This window comes from Belonocnema kinseyi, chromosome 3, assembly GCF_010883055.1.
Source record: "Belonocnema kinseyi isolate 2016_QV_RU_SX_M_011 chromosome 3, B_treatae_v1, whole genome shotgun sequence".
NCBI classification, from domain to species: domain Eukaryota; kingdom Metazoa; phylum Arthropoda; class Insecta; order Hymenoptera; family Cynipidae; genus Belonocnema; species Belonocnema kinseyi.
Window position 1 is genome coordinate 26,324,647 of NC_046659.1, and position 22,862 is coordinate 26,347,508.

Sequence of the window (22,862 nt, forward strand, 5' to 3'; positions counted from 1 at the left end):
ATCTCACGGTTGTGAGACTTGGTTGTGGCTGAAATTTTACCGCGATTTCGCTGGAAGCGGGTGCAATTTTTCAGATTAGCACCCGCTCCCGGCGAAATCCTGAATGAAAGACGATTCCAAAGGTCGATTCTTAAAATTCCGGAATCGACATGTGCTTTTGGAATTTAAGAATCGAGAATTGATTCTCGCCTTCGATTTCGGAACCCTAATGTTTCAATTTCAATTAATTTTGATTATTTATTAGGCCAGAATTAAGCAGATCGTGGATGATGTCACAATCGATTCACTCTATCTCCATAAGATCACATGTTATTTCAATTTTTTGGTTCTAAACAAGAGTCTGATACTCAAAAAGATCTGGAGAGCACTTTTCCATTTTCAATACCTCCCAATTTTCAAAATTTAAATAAAATCTAATTGTTGAAGTTTGAGGTCGTTCCCTTAGTTTTTACAAACAACAATGTGAACTAATGTAGACTAAGCCCACCAAGGAGTAAGAGAATTCGATGTTTGTTTAAACTTTCTATCAGTTGCAACGTAACATACTTTTAGTCCGACTTTATAATTCTTTTAATATTTAGGGATGGGTTCGTGCAGTTCGGAAAATGAAGGATTATTCTTTTGTGGATCTGAATGATGGTTCTACTAGTGAACTGTTGCAAGTTGTTATCAAGAAATGCGACCAACCAGCGGATTTATCTTATGGTAGTAGTGTGGCTGCCGAAGGTGAGTTAACGTTAGCTCCCAATGGCAAAATGGAATTATGTGCTAGTGATATCAAAGTCATGGGCAAGTGCGTAGTCACAGATGGATACCCATTTTACCCTAAGAAAGTGTATTCTAGTGAATACGTACGAGAGTTTCTGCATTTTAGACCGCGAACTAAGACATTCGCCAGTATATTAAGATTACGAGACATCGCTACCTCGGTTATCTACGAGCATTTGAGAAGCAGAGGTTTCATCAATGTTGATACTCCCATCATCACTTCAAATGATTGTGAAGGAGCAGGTGAAGTTTTTACAGTAAAACCAGACTCTGAGAAGATTTTAGAATCAATGAAGAAAGCTGGAATATCTCCGGATCACGCTTATTTTGATACCAAAACATATCTGACGGTTTCCGGCCAGCTTCAGTTAGAAGCTGCTGCAAGGTGATTATACTTTTCAAATAAAATTATCATAGATTTTTTAGTTCTTTGTTTTTCGGGAATTGAGGGGTTGCGTGCAGTAACATAGCAGTGGAAACATAGTTTGAAAAGTAAAATACGAGTATAATATATTGATAACAATGCAGAATTTTGTAGTACTTATTTAATTTTCATTGGGTACTTTCAACGAGCTGCCAGTCGCACTCAAATACCCGAGCACAGATTATCTTGCCTACGCATGAGCACCAAAAGCGCTTGAAGTAAAATAATAATAGTCTTATAACCGCTGAAACAATGAAAGTAATATTTTTAGAAAACTTCTTTATTTCTTTTTAAACAAATTTCTTTCTTGAACCTTTAGCTTGCTCCAAGGTCGCTCGACTCCCTAAACGCTAGAAAGGATCACTATCCAATTTTAACAAGGTTATGTAAAAAAAATATTATTTGTTTTTTATAAATACCTGAGCTTTTAACATACACCATTACCTTAAGAACAGTACAGAGCGTAATCGCTGTAAATTTTACTACGAAATTCTCAAAATTGAGTCACTGAGCGCGAGTTGAAGTCAAGAAAATAACTAAATTTGGGTTTGGTTAAAATTTGTTTTTTTTTTTCTATTTATTTCGAAAACTACAAGAGTTGCAATTTTTATATAACGAAAAAAGATGGGCAATTAAATTTTCTATTTAAGTATATATTTAAAAAATTGAAATATGAAACATTTTTTACAAGCGCTCAGGGGCCAAAAAACCGAGCGCTAGAATTCTGTAACCCGTCATTGCACGTGACCCCTTTATTTCTGGCCAGAAAATTCTTTTGATTGAAAATATTCCAGGGAACAAAGATAAAAAAGGAGCCTTTGCACCACAAAATTTTAGAATGAAAACGAGGTATGCGATTATGTAGTGGTCATGCCTAGGATGAAGGCTTGTATGTTTGTAGGCAAAAATATGCGAACCAGACGAATTGCACCATGTTAAAACTTGACGAAATAATGATTCTGGCAGATTGAGATTCAGGCATTGATTTGCCAAGAAAAGTTTAATTATAAATTGAATGTTTTAAAAAGATCTATAATTTTGTAGATTTTGATAGGGCTAACTTTTTTCCTGGCGTTTACAAAGCAATATAAGTGGGAAAATTTTAATCTTAAAGAGTTACATTACCATTTACGATGAGCCGCTGATTGATTTTTGGGTATAAATTACTTTGAAAATGGCTGCAAAAGAATGAAACGTTTCTTTCTCGTAAAAAAATGGAATAACTTCTTCAATATTCATATTAAACAATCGGGGTTAGAGTCAATCGAAATTTACAATTTTTGCTTGACTTTACGATAAAAATATAATCTGTAAGTCAATAAGGGGAGGGAGGAATTAATTTTTTATACCAATTAGTGCACTCATAATTTTTTAAGATGTGCAGCTAAAATTGATAAATAGTTTCAACAGGATACTGCTACTAATTGTAGTAAAATTGTAAAAGAAATCAGTTACGAAAATACTGCTTATAATAGCGGATTATTTACGACTAAGATCAGTCGCAGCGTATGACGACGGAATGGGGGAAGTTTCTTCCGCCTGGTAAACGGTGACTCTGAAATTGAATTCTCGCTTTCAAAATGTAACAATTGGAAAAATCCTATGAAAGAATAGACATATTAAGATGTTTTTTTGCTTTGATTTCAGCTAAATTTTTGCGCTGATTACAAATTTTGCATTAAAAGCTCAGAAAAAGTACGTCTAAGGCTTAGAAGGCAAGTGTACATTTTAACTAATTGTACAATTGTTAAAACAATTTTTTATTGAAACATAACATTTATGAAGGAGAGGGAAACTAATTTACATTTATGTAAATTAGTTTTGTCATCAGGAAATTCAAAGTAATTTCAAAATTAAAGTGGACGGTTTATTGCTAATAGTATTTACACTGAAAGCTCGTGTCTTAATCCACCCACTTGGCTATTAGAATTTTTGAGCTTGAGGTGTAGCTGGAGTGGGGAGGGGGGCATTGCCTACCTTAAGGTTAATTAGACGCTATTGATGAGAGCGATTGTGGTGGGTTCTCCAGTTGTGGGGATGCTGATGTAGACGATGTGCCAGTTAGGTGGAATGCAGGGTGATCCAAGGGGGGGGGGGTCCTTTTAATGGGTCTTCTTCGCTCGGGCAAGGATTGGAGCGGAGAAGCCAGGGAAGTGTGGATATGGTACATTAAAAACAAGACATTTTATTGAACAATCACTCGAAAAAAAGTAATATTTATCCAAATGGAATAGTAGGTAGAATTTAATCCTCTAATACTAAATTTAAATTTGCAACCAATTTTAAGGTCCGGAACATGTTTGTTTATGGATTAAGTCAAGTTTTGTTAATAGCTTTTAGGAAATAATTATAATGAAGTTCCATACTTGCATAATGATTTAAATTGTTGTTTAGAGCTAAATACACGATTTGCAACCTTATTGTTTATAAAGTACATGCAGTTCTTTGTATTTGTTGTTTCTTGTTTTTTTTGTGTGTGTTAATTATGGCTGAGTGAGAAAAATGTAATAAAGTTGCAAATTGGGGTATGATTGAAACATACCAATTTTAAATTCAGTTAAAAAATGAAACCCGTTTGAAGGTTAAGATCATATGGAAATGTGAAGTTTTTTGTATTTTTAGTGGTTTTGACTTTCTTATGCATTCTAAAAATATATTATTTTTTTCCAAATTGGAGTTAGCAGCAATTCAGTTCGACTTTAAATTATAAATAAAGTTTCAACTAATTGCTTAGAAATGTTTTATTTAAATTATACACATTTCAAAGTTTACAAACTTTAAAAGAGAATATCTAAAAATATTCTTAACTGGGAACTATCGTTCTGTAATTTTATATAGAGGAAAATAGTTATCCGTATCATTTATAAAAAGTATGCTTAAAAAAAGAAAAGATTAGGGAGGATATTTCGACACATTTCCACGCTACTAGCCAAAAATCACCATGTAATAAACTTTTTGATATGTTTGAAATTTTAAATTATACATCGAAGTCAAATTTGATTGCTGATAACCTAAATTTGAAAAAATATTCTACATTTTGAATAAATAAAAAAGTCAAAACTACTAAAAATACAGAAAATTGGGTATTTCCGTTTGATTCTAACTTTTAAATGGTTTGCAATTTTGAAAGCATCTTAAATTGGCGTTTTTTAATCATACCTCAATTTGAAACTTTATTACATTTCTTTAAATAAATAAAAATACTCAAAAGAAAAAAATCGATAATCAACAAATATAAAGAACTGCATGTATCTTATAAACAATAAGGGTCCCTGGCGGACTGAAGGAACCAAATGCAACCTCTACAAAGAACCCTTAAAGACCCCTTTGGGTCCCCATTCGGATCCTTTTTAAAAAAACTCAAAAAAAAAGCAAAATCAACTTTTAAATGGGAGAAATTCGGATTCTACGGTAAAATTTACATTAGAAACTCACGGAGTAATCGAAATACTTTTTCTTGCAGCGTTAAAAACTTGAAAAAATAAAATACCTGTCATTAACATGGGCCGAATGCGCCTTTGAATTACATCTTCTTTTAGCAGCAGTTAATAAGCGTTCCGCCGGTAACTTTAGGCATTTTGCCTCTATGCTAGCGCCACGCAGTGGAAACCTCAGACAACAACGCTGCGATTCAAGTAAGAGAGAATTCTATTTTTAAACTTCGCGCGCAACATACTACTTGAGCTAATAATGGAGGCGCTTGAAGTCACCTTCAGCAGAAGTCAATGAAATTTAAAAAAAAATTTAACGCTGGAAAAAAATATTGCGATTACTCCGTGAGTTTCTAATATTAAATTATCATGCAAGTTTGCAACTTTATTATACTTTTGTCCTAAAATTTATTAACAAAACTTCAATTAGATATTAATATCAATTAAATATGAAATTTTTTATCTACTGGCTAGTCTAAGCAGGGGCTTCGCGCACTTGGTTTTCTCTCGCCACGGAAAAGTCTACAAGTGTCAGACAAATAGCATATCGCACTTGCACTATGATTTGTCAGAAAGTCTAACAAACTTTTTCATGGATATCAACTCAGTACTTAAAAATCAATTATCGACTAAGCGTACATGACACTATAACTGTTTAGGATTAAAATTTACCCATTTCTATGACTTTGCGACGGCCTAAAAAAAGTTAGCCCTATCGAAACCACAATACCTTTTTTAAAATAACAAATAGCTCTTCTACAAAATTATTTATTATGTTGAGTTCAAATTTTGCATATATTTCCAAATCAAACAGTCTCAACCTTCGACCTAGCAAAATATAGACATTTTAAACACCTTCGAATTATAATTAAGCTTTTCTGCAAATCTATGCCTCCATAGCAATCACCAAAAAACATACTACATAATTGCATATCTCGTTTAAATTCTAAAATTTTGTGGCGAAAAAATCGTTCTTTCGGTATTTCACTTCAACCACCAGCTAACTTCAGTTCGTTGAATGCTGAGGGGGAAACAGTGGAACAAATGCATGTTGTTCGGTCCGTTTTTGCCTTATTTCGCTAAAATATTCTTTAAAACTATTTTTTTATATAATTAATTATTCCATTTTCCCCCTCAGCACTCAACGAAGCGAAGCACTCAACGAAGCGAAGTTAGCTGGTGTTTGAAGTGAAAATGCCTAATTCCCTCCACTGAAGATTAATTTTAAACGGCACATTGCAAAGTTTCCTCTGCTTTGGAAGGTGTTTCGCGGTGGCAGGAGATCCGCCTAGTATATGGTTTTTTGTAAAAAAGAAAATATCTGCTAACAAGCTATAATGTAAGACTGAGGAAATGAGGTGTACTAAGGAGGAGACTGACAATTCTATCACATGGAAGAAAACACGCTACTTCTAAGCTCATTCTTATATATTTTTTTTAGATATATGAGCGTCATTGAAAATGCACTCGTGGAAAGGAGCATTATTTTCTTTGCACGGCATTTTCTATTTTACACATGAAAACCGGATTTCTTGCAAAAATTGCGAATAATGCCTATATACAAAATTAATTTCATCAAACTCGTAGGGGTGCGAACTCTTCAAAGAGAAGCCTCTGTGAAATTACAGCTGTGTGATCGACCGTGGCTCTGCCAATATTCACTGTCAGTAAAGTCACGCCAAATTGGGTGATATTTAAAAAATTGTAATAAAAAATGCAATTTGCGATTTTCATGTTTTTTGGTCATTAAATTGCACGTTCTATTGATTGGCGAATTCAAGAAAAGCATTGTATAAATGCCATTAAATTGAATAATTAATTTTTGCCTGGAATATACATGGTTTCGCAAGAGGGAAAGAGTACAAGTGGTAAAAGGATGCCGCTGTGAAGTAGCTCTTGTTGAATATTGTCTTAAACTATTTTTATACAATAAAATAATAGAACAATAATATTATAAATATTCCCAACATCTAAACTGATCTACAAAAAGAACGACTATTGTAGTTATAAACAATTTCTGGCTCTTTTAACCAGAGGAAACATACAACATTTCGAAAGTAATGGAGAGAAAATTATATTTCTAATATTTCAAAGGAGAAATTATTCCAAGGATTATAATTTTTAGATTTAGACATATTTCGCGAAAATTGAGGGCCTGGATTCAATAACGTCCTATACATTTATTTAGCCAAGCAGCGCTGGCCCCTACTTGGCGAAATGAATTTATAGGATATTAGTGCATCCAGGTCCTCAATTATTTTGACGTCATTTTAGTACACACGAAAGTGACAGAATCGTCGGTTTTCAGAGCTGGCTCTCAAACATTTAAAAAATTTGAATGAAGAAACTTAATTTTGGTACTTTTGAAACCTTTTGTGGATGCTTCTGTGGGTGCTGAGAAGTAAGAAAAAGATAAAATAGCAGCTCCTTAATAGTGCCAAAGCTGACTGGCAGGTTATCAAGTATGTACAAAATTCGAGTGAAAACAAAATTTGAGTACTTTCGAAACCTTTTAGGTATAATTCCTTATGTGCTAAAAAATAAGAAAAAAGTCGATTGGTTGCGGGTTCGAGTTGCAAAAACTGAAGATCTCGGTTCAGCACCCAAAAAATCGAAAATAACGATAAAAAATTGTATTTAAATCTTATAGTAGTAAAGAACATCAAATCCAATTCCGTATTCTTAAATCTGTAAGATCGAGCACCTATATTCTTTTTCCATCTTTCTTAGACGCAAAATGAAGAAGTTTGAGTTGGCGTAGCGTAAGGCTAGGGAATGTAATTTTCGTTCGAATCAAAGTGTTAGGTATAATGTCATCGTTCCAAGATTTTTGAATGTTTTGTAACACTAAAAAGGTGAAATTACTTCCTTTTACTGATAAAACGTTATAAGAAAATGCCAGTATGTTATAAATCAGCAAAGAAAACAATTTAAAATATCAAGGTAGATTTTACATCTACTCGAAATATAATAGAAGGATATCAAATTGTAAGTCCGAACAACATTTGTCCTCATTGATGACAAAATACGTGCCCAAGACTGCAGTTTCTATTGAATATGATTCTTCAGCGACTTCTGCATTTTCATTAGAACTACCAACATCTGCTCTCACATGTTGTGGAGGTAAGTCTGCGAAACCTTTACTTTTCTTAATTTTCTTGATTTCTCTGTCTTTTAAAAGTTTCATTTCAGTTTTCAATAAAGAAATGAAGTGACTAATTATTTCTTTTAATTGTAAAAATATAGGACAAAACTATCAAAATTTAAGTGTAACAATAATTTGCGGGTTCCCATTTAGTTTTCATTTCTCGAGATGTAAAATGAATCCTTATATTCTTAACAGTAAACTTTATGAACTCTAAAGTTAATTTTTTGAACAGATTCAAAGGTTGGCAGATCGATCTAGTGGAATTTGCGAAAGGGAGAATATATAAAGAAAAACAATGTATTATCATGTATCGAAGTGAAATCAAATTAGTTACTTTGCTGATTGTATAGTATAAAATACAAATAATAATTTAACACTTTCTTACGAGATGTGGCCACCATCAGCAAGCATAATACCGATCGCGGCGGGCAGACAAACTCGCGCTTACGCTCTCGCCTACGTTACATTGTTCACAATAATAATGGTGTCCTATTACTTTTGTTTACCCAATAAACCAACATGGTGTCGGAAGTGCGCGTTTGAATTCAGGCAAAAATCTGGTGAAGAATATCGAAAGTATTTTTAATCTCATCAAAATTTCGCGAGCCTATCCAGGTTTTGTGCCTCAACGTAATTAGTGATTTGTGAAGCTTTCGAGTCAAAATGGGGAGGAAAACTTTACTGTAGTTACTATAAACAATACTAATGTACGAGCACCGAACAAACTCGACTTCTCGAAACCGGAAGCGTGGCATATGCATTAAACTATTCCAGTGTTACTTATCGGTCGCGAACTGTTTACTAATACGTGAATTGAAAAAATTGACCTATTATGTTATACGATGGGTGAGAGACCAGAAGAGATCCTCGCGCAGATATGTCTTCAGATCCCGCAAGACGCGACTCTAAAATGTCAACGCAAGATTCGATGCATACTTTTCTCCGAAAATTAACCTCGTTTTTCAGAGATTAAAATTCAACTCCAGAATCAAAGAGGAGGGAGAATCAGTGGATTCTTTCTTAACTTCTTTATACTCGGCAGCACAACAAAGAGTTTTGCTCCTGTGCCGACGCTCATGATGAGGTCAACAAAATTTCACACAAAGAGGAACGAGGTAGCCAATAACCTACGCAAAGATATATATCTTAGAAGGACGACGAAAAATATTATAGCTGTGGACATCTAAGGCACATCGACAGACAAAAATGGCCAACTGTAAAGTCGGCATGTCGAAATTGTAAGACAATCGCTCATTGGGATAGAGCTTGCAGATCCAGTGCCCATTATGTACGGGAATATGATGAAGATGAGATTGATGTCAACGACAGTCAATTCTTAGGATCGATCACATCGGTGAAAAAGCCGACCAACCCTCGACAGCGCCGCCAGAGAGAGCATGTTAGCGAGAACAACGCTATGGGAGCAGCGTACCTCATGTCAATTGATCGTTAGTAAAAAACCGATTATATTTTTTTTCTGTAGCGCCTGAAGTATTTAACTTTTATAAAGAAATAACTTTTTATATGGATGCGGGCGCTGATGTTACTTGCGTTTCTCCGAAATCGATTCAAATTAATTTAAAAAATAATATTAAGCCTCTAGATAAAATTATTTTCAGCTCAAACGGTAGAAAACTACCAGTCACAGGTTTCGTTGACCTTGGTTTCAGATTAAGCCCAAGAAGAAAAAAAAGCAGAGCTTATATAATTAAAAGTTTAGGTGGAAATTTACTGTGTAAATACAAAGTTCATGGATTTGATTTGATGAAGACCACCAACAAAGACGACAGGAAAGCTATCCGTTTATCTTGCGATGACGACACACTCAATAGTAATGTAAAACGAGCAGTACATTCAATACTAAAGGTGAAAGTATTAATAGCAAGGTTTAATATTTTTAAAATGCTGGCCAACTCGGCATTTACCTAGCCTCCTAATGAACTCGAGCTTTTCTTGAATAATATGCTCATGAAATAGTTCCTTCCCAATAGCGTAAAAATCGTGTCGCTGCTTACCAGTGGAAATTATCACAGAATGTAGATTACTGACTTGAATAACTGATTTTGTATGTTATGTCGGGTCTGTTACACACTGATAAGTATATTACTGCTGTCCCAACTAAGAACATGACGAGTGGCACTATCCAGAAGGGTCATAGTCACCCGTTTTACACGGATTACTCACCCAGAGTTAATCCTTTTTCTAGTGTTTAGGGTTTCGTATCCCCGGGCAGAAACCCTTATAGTTTCGGTGAGGTGTCCGTCCATCGAAAGACTCAATATGGACATAGAGCCCAAAACTGACATGAACAAAAATTGGCATAGGACCCAAAGTTGATATAGGGTACCAAACGATATTCTCGACAGGACTAGAAGCTAATAGATGTGCGGCAACGAGAGCCATACAGCTGTGTATTGCACCGGCATGATGGAGAAAGAAACATTTTATTTTTGCTGAAAATTAAAAAAAATTAAACAGATACTCATTCAATATATTAATTAAAAGGTCACATGTTAAGGGCATGTGATACTTCGTCGTGTGGTCAATCGGGCACAGTTCTGCTGTCCCAACTAAGAGCATGGTAAGTCCAATTGCCATAAGGGTCAGCCTAGCCTTTCACACGGATTACTCACACAGAGTTAATCCATTTTTTTGTAGAACGTGACGTCAGGGCCACTTAACCGCCGGGTATCCGAATCGCCAAGTGAGTTCATTAAGCTCACCCTTACTCCCTTCAAACACGTTCCCAGATCCCCTGGATGTTCTGAAAATTTGGGTTTTGAATGAAGACTGCCTATTGAATGGAAGCCAGACTCACTCTTTTCGCACTAGATTAGATTAGATTTTTGGGTTTTATTCGGATATCTCGTAGTGATTAAATAATAAAAAAACTTATAAACAAGTAATCTTTGATTAAAAACAAATAAAATCACAAGAATTATTGGATATTAAGAAGATATTAAGAAGTTTTGTAGGGATATAAAAATAATTAAACAATTGAGATGATTTCAAATAATTGAATGACAGTTTGTGTACCTATCAAGTCCGGCTATTCTTACCGAAACTTCGATGCAATCAGCCACGACATAGTGTGCAATTGTTTCAAATTTTTGGAGATCTGTACCGAAAAATTTAAAGCTTTTAGGAATTGTGAAAGGCTTTAAAACAATACAAACATATTTTTTTATCTCAGCGCAATTTAAACATGCGTTTTTTTATTTAGCAGAATTATTTGAAAAGTACGTTAAAATAGATTTACAAATATTCATTCTAGAAACATTCCACAATTATTTCAAATTCTGCAATAATGTATAAGAACACGTACATTGTTCAAGATTTAGACCTAACATTTAGAAGTTATGTAAGAATTTTAAAACTATTTACAATAAAATTAATTTAACTTTTTGAATTCAAAAACTTTTAAGCTTTTATTATTAAATTTTAAAATTGAAGACTTGCATTATGATTGCTTTCATTTTCTGTTAATATTTTATTATTTCAAGTGAAAAAATTGTAGCTTCAGAGTTCCAACTCTTTAATCTTATTGGTCGTGAAAAATGTTTGCGAAGCTGGAAAACCCGGAAAATAACCATGAATTTGTTTCTTCGACTATAACGCTCACCTTGTGATTTTTTTTTGTTAGTATAGGTAATTCCAATTATTTCATTTAAAGCCTGACGTTCATAAAAACTTATTAATAAATGCAAGTGTTTAAATATTGCTATAATAAAATGTTATGATGAATTGTTTGAAATATCGTAAAGTAAGGGCCAGAAAGAATAATTTATGGTGATTCATAGAGGCCGCCGTTATACATGCACTGAGTCATTTTCGCAAAGCATCTCCCGATGGATGAAAATCGAAGATGAAGGTGACTCGTCTTTGTGCACCATAAATTGCGAGCTGTGTGTGAGTTTTGTGCGAGATGCTGACTTTCTCGGATATAAATCATGATGGCAAAATTGTAGAAAATTCCTTCAAAGACAAACTAAACCCCCAAAATCAGTTCAGTTTCATTTAACTTTCAGTCGGTGCAACTACTTTTACGTCCGTACAAATCAAAAAGTGCTTTAAAGTTTTATTTTTCAAAGATGGAAAATAAAAATAAAGAAGTTACTAATACGTTTTTATATATTTGTGTTCAGTGAATTGTTGTTTTCATTTAAACTGCATAGTCAAACTCCCGTTTGTGTGCAGCCTCACTGAAGAAGAAAAAAAGGTAAGTACTTCGTGAAAAATGTTTTCTTGTCCTGTATTTCCGCGCATGCATGCTAATTGTAAATACGCAGAGAATTGTTCGCGCCAAGTGCGCACTAGTTAATGAGTCTGAAGTTCGGAACGTTTACAAAAAACGAAAACGAATGAAAAATGCAGTATTTGAAAAGTCTGAATGTTTTAACTGATTATTGCTGAATTGCGTTCCGAAAGCACCACTAACAATTTTCATCCCTCTAGCGCATTTGGAACCCACCCTAAATCAACCCCTAAATATTTTGTTAAAATTAGGAAATTTTGAATTGTAAAAATGTTTTTATTTATTTTTCCTGCATTAAATGTCAAAACCACCACTAAAAATGTTATCCCTCTAGCGCATTTGAAACCCACCCTAAATCAACCCCTATATATTTTGGTTAAAATTCGGCAATCTTGAATTGTAAAAATGTTTTCATTGATTATTCCTGCATTAAGTGTCAAAAGCAACACTAAAAAGTTTCATCCATCAAGCATGTAAAACCCACCCCAAAATTCCTGTATTAAGTGGCGAAAGCAACACTACAAAGTTTAATCCCTCTAGCGCATTTGGAACTCACTCTAAATCAACCCCTAAATATTTGGGTTAAAATTCGGCAATTTTGAATTGTAAAAATGTTAATATTGATTATTTGTGCATTAAAAGGCGAAAGCACCCATAAAAACTTTCACAGGAATAGTAATTGAAAACATTTTGACTTTTTAAAATTGTCTATTTTCAACGAAATTTATAATGTTAAGAGATTGATTTGGGGTCTTGTCTTTTTTAGTAGAAAATTGATCTTGGTTCGCCATTTGTGATATTACATATAAAAAATGTAACTATTGCTCTTCAACAATTTTTTTTCGTTGGTCAAGATTCATTATTTTACTTCAAAATCCATTTCTTTGATTAAAAGTGTAAGTAATTTTTTCTAAATTTCGTGTGTTTTTTTGAAAATGAATTTTTTTACCACAGGTGTGTAGTTATTTCATTTTTGTCATAAAATGGATTGTTGGAAATTTAATTATTAGTTAACAAATTCATTTTTGGTTTTGTTGACTCTTGTTTTGTAGTTAAAATGAATTTCTTTGCGTATTTTTTCGTTAAAATCAACTGTTTTCGATTGAAGATATATAGTTGAATGACAGGTTTTTTTCAATTTCTGACCCACCTTCTTTTTCAATGATACATAATAATTATTTTAACACTTTTTTTGTAACTTTTATTTTTACAGTGGATGTCACAGAATCCTCTGCTAAAATCAAGTATAATTTATTGCCACCTTGCAAAGAAAGTTGCAGACAGCAATGCTCAAATAAATTTTTACCGGAAGAAAGGATACTGCTTTTTCATAGTTTTCACTCGTTGAGCTTCGGTGAATTTCGACTGTCCCTGGATGCGCAAATTTCATCAAAAAATGTTAAAAGAAGAAAACTAAAAGAAATCCAAAATGTAGAGGACAAAAGAAACTCTACTTATATGTACACAATGTCCAATAAGGACGAAAAAATTAAGGTGTGTAAGAGCATGTTCTTGAGAACTTTCGGCTTCAAGACATGTGGAAGAGTGCACGAATTAATGCATGGAAAAACAGGGAATGCTGGGTTACCGGACATTTTTAACAAGCGCGGACGACAATCCCAGGGATCGAAGGATGGAGGGGGGATTCTGGAACACCTAAACTGTTATCATCCGCAAGTATCCCACTATCGTCCCGTCAGTTCTCCTAATCGAAGGTACTTTGAGTGCAAGCTGAACCTTCAGATTATGTACAATAATAATTGCCCTGCGGAAATTGAAAATGCTCACTCATTAGTATGTGATATCTGCAAGAAGTACAAGGAGCATAAGATTTATTACACAGAGGCCCGAAAAGCTTACTGCCAGGATTAAGAAGCTACTTGGGATGCCATCACTGGCATTTATGCCGTTGATATGCAGAAAATAATTATTCTGGATAAAATGACAACAAAAAACAGTTTTTTTGTCAGTCGTTTGGTGGTAATGAATGAAACTTTTGTATCTCTTCGAGCACTAGGCAGAAACCTTTGCGTTGTATGGCATGATGCAATAACAGGTCGCACAGCGAAGGATGTCGCGTCATCTTATTTAAAGGTGATCCTATGTGCCGACAATTCTTTATCCAAAAATTTCATTTTTTGGATGAACAACTGCACCGCGTAAAACAAAAATTGGACAATTTTTCAAATTCTTTTGCAAACCGTGAATGCTGTGTGGGGTCCTCAAGCTGTTACTTTGAAATACCTGGAGATCGGCCACACATACATGAAAGCTGATAGTGTTCACGGGCAGATTTGGGCACTTTGGAAGAAAACCGAGGAAATACTAACTCATGCAGATTTTAAGGTCTTCCTCCAAAAAGTGAGTATCTTAATCGAAGTTGTAAATATGAAAGTAGAGGACTTCAGAATTCTCAACGACGAGGGATTGCGCAAGCGACAAAAGAATTCGGACCTTCCGCGATTAAGTTATATAAAAGAGGCTCACTTCAAGAAAGGAAGTAGGTTACTTCACTTTAAAACATACTTTCCTGGTGCGTACAAGGAAATTGATATTTTAAAGTTGGACTTTGCGGTGACAAATCCATTGGGTCCAACGTTAATAGCACCTCGTGGTATAAACGATGAGAAAAATTTTTTTTTTAAAGTTAGTATCTAACATGCCACAAGATAAACGGCAAGAGTGGGAAAATTTGCCTACTTCTGCAGAAGCTGTGGATCTGGGTACTAATTTTCAATAAGGAATTTCTTATTGTTTGTGGCATGCCAGATGCTTGGGTAGCGTTCACAATAGGGTGAACCAAAAATGCACTTCAAAATCCCATTTAATTAACATGGGGAAATTTTAATTTTACGAAAAATTGAACTCATGTTCCAGAGTTTCATCGAAACGTGCCTAACTTTTCAGGGATTGAAGAGGAGTATCAACCAAATGTCAACACACCCACATCCTCCCCACAGAGCCTCAAATATCACCCAAAAGTTGAAAAACTACATTTTTACGTATTATTGTTACTTTTTGGCAATTCCCGTCGTCTATTTCATGCAAATAACTATTAATAGACAATTTGAATACTTAAAATAACTGTTTACACAATTTTCAATTGTTTAAACAAATTGAAAATATTTAAACAATTCTTTTTTTCTAAAAAATATAAAAAATATTCGTTTTTTCATATTAAAATTGAATATTGTGTCATTGTAATTATTTAAACGATTATTTATTGTTTATTTTTAAAACTTCTAAAAATTGAGCTATAGATGTTAACTTAAATAGTTATTCTATGCTACATTGGGTTGAATAATGACATAATTTAAAAAAATTTCCTCTAATATTCACGACATTTTTATTTTTTTAAATCTATGTCCCATACAGTCAGAAATATAATGCTATGTGTTCTATTTTATTATATTTTTTTAATTATCGGAAAAAACTGCTTGAGAAAATAAATATTGTTTAAACAAATATAAATTTACAAAGCTTTAAAATAAATGTATAAAAATTATGTCATTATGCAACAAAAAGTAGCAAAGGATACTAATTTGAATAGAAAATTGATACCTCCAGCTCAATTTAAAAAAATACTGAAAATAGGCAATAAACAATTATTTAAATAATTACATAATGTTTTTCTAAAAATTTACTACTGCAAAAAATGACAAACAATAACATTTTAGTCAGAAAATACGATTATTTTTTACATTTTTTAGGAAGACATAATTGTTTAAATAATTAAATTTTTTGTTAATAATTGAAAATAGTTTAAAAGGTAATGGGAAATATTCAAGTTGTCCATCAGTAATCACTTGCATGAAAAAGATGACAGAAATTGCGAAAGAGTAACAATAATGATTAAAAACGTGGTTTTCTGGTTTTTGGCCCATATTTGGGAAGTTCGGGGAGGGCGAGGGTGGGTTGGAAATAAAAGTTACTAGTACGGTTTAATTTGGTTTATGTTTAGATGAAACCCTGGAGCATGAGTTCAATTTTTCAAAGAATCAAAATTTTCCCATGTTCATTAAATGGGATTATGAAGTACCCGGTGGGAAGGTCTTCTTATTTCGTTATGATTAGTTATGTGGAATGGGGTTGGGGGGTATCTGTGGAAAAAAACATTGTCAAAAACATTATTGGTTGCGGCACTGGGTGAAAATAACTTTTAATGACTGTTTCCAGGTTGTTTATCTATTAATTAGATTTATACATTTTCTGAACTTTAAATTTTCTATATCGAAATTTCATAATAACTAATTTTACTTCGTCATAAAATGTACTTCTTAACATAGCTTAGCGTTATTGATAGAAGAAAATGTTGAAAGTGTAAATGGTTGTTTAATATTAGGAAATATTTCTGTTTTTAACATTTTGCTACCACACTTTTATTTCTAAACTTCTTAACATTTTCAAAGAGATAAGGAAAATTGAATTAAGGAGAAAACATATTTTGAAGAATCGGAAAAAAGTTAAAGTTTTTTAAAAAATTTGAAATACTTTCAGATTTTAACCTAATTAACCTTCAAAATAAATAGTTAAAAATTCGAAAGAGTTTCATTTGCAAGGAGCGTAAATAATTTGTGTGAGGGGGGAAAACAGAGCGTTCCAAAGAATAATTCCTATCTGAAAGTGGATAAAAACTCTTTTAAACAATGAAAACATACAAACACATTTGCAGCTTTCACGTAGTTGTAAACTGTTTTAATCTTGTTTCAGAAGAAAATTATCCTTCAGATTTATTGTGCACGCAATTTAATCTGAACGTTATCTGTTCACTCTGAAAATTATAAAGATATTTTAGTATTTGCGTATAACAACTAGAGATAATACGAATTGTCGAATTTATATATGTGAGTAGTTTAATTTTATCTGCAACAATTGAGCAAAAACGTTTGATACGTATTGTTTTTATATTATATATATAACCACCTATCTCACGGTCGTGAGACGTGGTTGTGGCTGAAATTTTACCGCGATTTCGCTGGGAGCGGGTGCAATTTTCCAGATTAGCACCCGCTCCCGGCGAAATCCTGCGATTGTCCTTATGACAAATTTCTAATTATATATTTTTGTGTTTGTGTGTGTGAATTCAAATTTATGTAATTTTTAAAAATTATAAATAAATTAAATTATTTTTACTCTATTCATATGAGAGAGAGAGAGAGAAATGCACCGTGCGCCAGAGGGAAAGAAAAGGGACCCTAGCCTTCATTTCTTAATCTTTGTTAAATGAAAGATCTCACTCAAATTTTAAGAAAATCCAACTTACCAGGAAAAGACGTGTTAGAAGGGAGTGAGAAAAAACTGACCTGACTCGAGCGAGCATGGGACCCTCGGCGTTCAAGTGGCCCTGACGTCACAATCTATAAAAAAAACTACATGATAAAAGGTCAACTCTGTGTGAGTAATCCGTGTGATACGGGCGACTATGGCCCTTATGGCAAGTGCGACTTACCATGTTCTTAGTTGGGACAGCAGAGTTCCCCCGGATTTTTCCCCACAAAATCAAAATGTTATAAAACTGAATTCGGAGATGATAAAATATCATAAGGGACGTACCCGGACTCTTTTTTGAGAGATAGAAACAAAAAATGTTACTGTGCTAAATAAAAATTTTATTCATGTGCATTATTTTGAGGTAAGGGTCGTTTTTTAGCTCTGTTATTCCGATAATTTAGAAATTATTTATTAAATCAACTTTTTTGATCGCCTATAAACAAGGTTAGTTCCGGGACATTAGTTACTATGTTTGTTTCTAAATACAAAGTTTTCTGCCAAAAATGTCGTGTAGTTTGGAAGTAACGCTCAGGAGAATTGCAACACACATAACCTCGAAATATACACAAACATCAAATTTAGCCAAATCAAATTTTTTTCAATAAACCCACAAAAAATTATGTGGGAATGTTCGTTAGCACGTTCGCTATCATTCCCCAGATTTTCAAGACTAAATATTTCTTATGCAAGGAAAAAAGCCGGTGGAATCTAACACTGATAAAATCGATACTAATTTTTAAGCACCACACAAATAAATCAAATGTAGCAAAAGTAAGTTTCTATTAATTAAAATTCAAAAAATTGTTCAAAAATAAAAATAAAATTAAATAAAAATTAAATAAATCAAATAATAATTAATAATAATTAAATTAAAAAATAATTAATTAAATTAATTGAATAAAAATTATTCAAAATTATATTTCCATGATTATGGAGAGCCGCCGTCTTACAATGTGCCTCTTGATTATGCGCACGAGCGTTTTCTTGCCGAAAAACTGTGAAAAAAAAATGTAAACATATGGGCGCTGCCATGTTGTTTGCGGGACACCAAAAGATGGCGGACCTACCTCCGCATTGCATCAACCCCGCAATGGCATGCCTAGTCCCGTGTTTCCTATGTCCATGCTTTTATCATTCCATCGTTTCGACGTGGTTCAGACATTTTGTCATAACTTATAAAATCATTAATACATAGGTAATTCCCCGGGCTTTTAAACATCGAAAAAATCTCATAAATACCATCTCGAAGGGCACAAGTTGCTCCAGAACTAATACAATTATAAGTTTAGAGAATAATTGGCTGTGATGAAGTCAATAACTCTAAAAGATATCGAAGAATCTCAACCAGCTTATCATCCTGTTCGAGTTGCGACAGGAAGTATTCAAATCCTTACGCCGTTTCCCCAAGGAAAATGTTGTCAACGTCTTTAAAGAACGAACTTCGATGAGAAATACGCCGGAATCATTTTTTGTTACCAGACGGCTCAAGAAAAGCTTGAGGAGCTTCTTTAATACTTCTGCACCTGATTTGGAAGACTTGAAGGGGATTTGCCTGGGAGCTAGATCAGGTTCGAGGATATTATTGGAGATAAAGATCGTTAACGAGTAATCATCGCGATTATGATTTGTTGGCCTAGAATAAAATTATAGGACTTCTATTTGCTATAGGTCGCCTACTTGCCGGTAGGATCTTGCGCATTGAGGCATTATTAAGCGCGCACAACTGATCGATATTGATAGAACACGTCCCGAAACTTCGCCAAGAATCTCTCTCTTCTGGTGTTGTAACTTCCTATTGAAAAGACTTGTTCCGATATAGCCGATTTCTTTCCTGAAGATTTGAAAGTTGCCGTTCTCGTTTTATCTTGGGAACCTTCCCCAGGATTTCAACTTCACCTGGGAGTTGCCTTTTTTAGGTATGATGCGAAAAGACAAAAATCCTGTACTACGATTTAGCCGGTCAGCCCTTTTCTTCAATTTCATATCAAAACCTCTAGAAAAGTGTCTCAGAATAAAGTTTAAAAATGGCTCCTTATAATAAGTTGTCTCTCAAAGCAAGTCCGGAATGTTAAGAATTAAATTAAATTTTATAAACGTTACATGGAGGCCTTCCTATGAATAATTATTTGATTATTCATTTAAGATGTGGGTTAAAAATTTAAAGTGTGACCTCTTTCTTTTGGCAGATAATAATTGGTTATTTAATCCATCTTGTTTTCGATCTGAAACGCACAATTTTGCCGATCTGAAGTTCCCAATTAGCTACTTGGGCATTCTGGTACATCAACCTTTGAATAAAATTCAGGTTAGAATGAAAAAACGTATGGCGCGCTTTTCTTGACGAATACTTTAGCAGTTCGGAGTCTATAATCTCATCAAATACTGCTAATTTCAAAATCTCGATGTACTAACGGCAAATGATTTGATTAACCTGGTTTATTAGTTATTTGTTCTATTTCCTTTTTTGTATTGACTCAATTAGCCCAATTTGTACGTTACTTTTCTGACATCTATATTCAACCAAATGTTCCATGGTGGATGTCAATCTTTTCCTAGGGCAAATACTGCATTTGTAGGCTTAGTTCTGCAGGCCAAAGGCCCAAATTATTTATTTTTTATTTTCAAACTTTCTCGGATGAACCTGCTTTTTTATCATAGCCAAGGACTGAGTCAAGTGACTGATGAAATGAAGATGTTATATGTTAATTTAATGCGATGTTTAAAATATTTTGGGATGATGTTGTGGGTACAAAATTAGGAGCATGTTATACTTAACAGATTGTCTTTTATCGCTGTTATATTTGAAGAGCGGCTGCAAGCGATGGAGATGACAACGGTCACCTCTGGATGCTTTGTTAAAACTACCATCTACCACTCTACAGGTTTTCAGTCGCTTGTTTCCTGATGGTATAGGATGAATAGATGCATGTTTTGCATTCCTCTACATTATCTTTACTTCATGCCTTATGAGCTATATTAATAAATTTTGGTTGTGTATGTTGCCTGCAAATTTCAGTTAATTGTACAAGCAATCTTTATGTTTTAGGCTCTTCCACTTTTTTTCCTCGCACCGCAGTGTGCGGTCGATTGGCACGGAAGCAATGATCCGTCTATATTGTAACATCTCTCTTTGCCATGATGCGATAACCATCAATAATGTACTTGATGGGTTCGTTGGTATCTCCACAGAATGGGCACATCATAATAGAAATAACATTATAGGTTACACATCTTTTTTTATATTGAAGTTATCTAAGGATTCAGTATTGCCTTTTTATACATTTTTTTGTACTGTCTGTGGCATTTTTCAAATTTTATTACTATTTACCGCTTTTTTGAAGTCGGTTTTTATTCAGTTTTTGTTATAGCTCTTGTTATATCTTTGTTATATCCTGAAAAAAATATTTTCAGGACAAAAAATCTCTCGGCTTTAAATTAGTACAGCCCAGACATAGATGTTAGGATACTTCACCATATAAAGAAGTATCTTTTCAGGCATATTTAAAGGAATAAATAAGGTGGGGTTACCCAGAAAATGTTTTTTATTTCTTTCTTGGAATTCCGAAAATGTAAAGAGAATAAATGGTAGAAAACCTCTCCTCTTTCCGCCAAAAACATTTCTCCCGGTCTGGGAAAAAAGTGTATCCCGCATTTTGTATAATCCGCCTATTTATATAGAGCATGGACATTGTCATTTAATTCACAAGTTTCTTCGTCACCAGTAAATTTGCCGAAAATTGTACAGTTTCTTTAGTGTGAATGTATTCTGCTCAACTCGCAAATCCAAATAGACCATAAAATTATTTTGGTTTCGAATGGCGAACTGGTTATTAGACGTACTCGTGATCTACGCGCTCGATTTGCAATTACAAGTAGAGCAGGAAAGGGTTTAAATTTAGTTTGTGAAGTCGATTTTAAATTTGAAACAGGTTCCGATTTAATATTTTTTATTTAATATGTGCATAAACAATATCGTTTATTCGATGGAATAATAATATTGTTTGTTCATTATTAAAAAAATAAAAAGTAACTCATAATACTTTCTCGTGTCGCCCTTTAGAAGTAACTCTCTCTCTCTGTGTGTGTGTTAGAGAGAGCTCCGCTCGCATCGGTCCGCTTCGGCTATACCCAGTAGTGGTGAGTGGTGGGGCTAGTTTTCGCAGACGACTCGCTTCGTCTCCGCGTACGCGTATTATACTTACGTTTGTAGCTTAATAAGAAGAAAAGCAATTAAGTTATAAATTCTAGTTATTGGAAATTAAAGAGTAACGTAGAAACTGTTGATTGAGGCAAGAAAGTAAAAATCGATTTTTTCCGCATTATGTGCCTTTCTTCACGGACGGTCACATATTGACATAACTGACATTTTTCGTAAATAAACACACTGTTAATAGATATCTTTCTTTGGTTAGGCTGTTGTAAATAGCATTGTTGTTTCTAATACAAAAAATATATAATTTTAAAGGCTTACCGAATATGCATTATTGTTGCAAAATGTTATTGAAAGATTTCACGCCCTAAATGCATGAGTCAACATACATTAATTTCAGTGTAAGCCAATTTTCAGTTTAATTCACCGTCTTGAAGTCTAACTCCAATTCGCCTAAATTTTCCAGTGCGAATACAGTTAAAGATTTGCCTATTCACTTAAATTCGTAAGGTATAACCGACGCCTTGGCCATAAAGCATCTTTCGTAAATATACAGTCGAACTTCGATAACTCGAAAGTCTATAAGTCAAATCTTCGATAACTCGAAGACAATTTTCGGCCCCGGGATTTCAATATAAGATTTGTGTGTTACATTTTTTCGATAACTCGAATTTTTCGATAAGTGGGATCGTCTAATGGAGGGGTAAATATGAGCACAAATCGAGTCACATTATTCTATACTTCTGTCAAATCCAGTCTAACGATGGAGAAGAAGCGATCTCTGAAGTCTTAACTATCTGCGATAAAATAAAAATTACTGGCAAAGTTAAAAAAGGAGTAGAACGTAAAAAACACGGATGGTCTAGAAATATTACGGAATTATATTCTAGAACAACCCGGAATTCCAAATGAAATTTTTTCTTACGAGGCTTTATCTCAAGTAAAATAATTCTAAGCTGCTATCTTGAGATAGGTCAGGGTCGAAAATTCGCAGTGCGAAAAAGAGTCAAACGCCAAAACGAGTTCCTGCTCTGGAGAGTTGGCGCAGACTGTCGATCCCGGCGTCTTTCGGCAATCGTGAAGCTGTCGTCCTCGCCAGCTTGTCGATCCCTGCTTACGAGTGGTTGCGCACGCAACTACACATATTTCACGTAGCGGTACATACGATCCATATAACCCTTCTGTTAAGGAATTTGCAAGTCATGCAGGAGCGTGTTTATTTTCGCTTTGACCCGGTCTTAAGTGAATTCAATAAATATGAATATAATTGAATTCTGGACCGTCTGAATATATATATATATATATGTACGTATGTATGTACGAGGGTAGTTCAATAAGTCCTTAGAATGAAGTATAAAAACAATTTTTTTTGGGTAAATTTTTTTTTATTTTTCAACATAATCTCCTTGGAGCTC

At 33.9% G+C, this 22,862-nt stretch overlaps 1 protein-coding gene across 5 annotated transcripts in view; it reads left to right on the forward strand.

The window, feature by feature from the left end:
- The window catches only part of LOC117168979 (probable asparagine--tRNA ligase, mitochondrial), a 197,001-nt gene that overhangs the window by 67,025 nt on the left and 107,114 nt on the right, over nt 1-22,862 (forward strand). For all 5 annotated transcript variants that reach the window (XR_004466597.1, XM_033354998.1, XM_033354995.1 and 2 more), the window contains exon 2: nt 582-1,153. Coding sequence is in view for 4 of the 5 variants with exons in the window: in XM_033354998.1 (XP_033210889.1) it covers nt 582-1,153 (572 nt within the window). In the remaining variant the exon portion in view is untranslated. The remainder of the gene's footprint in view (nt 1-581; nt 1,154-22,862) is intronic.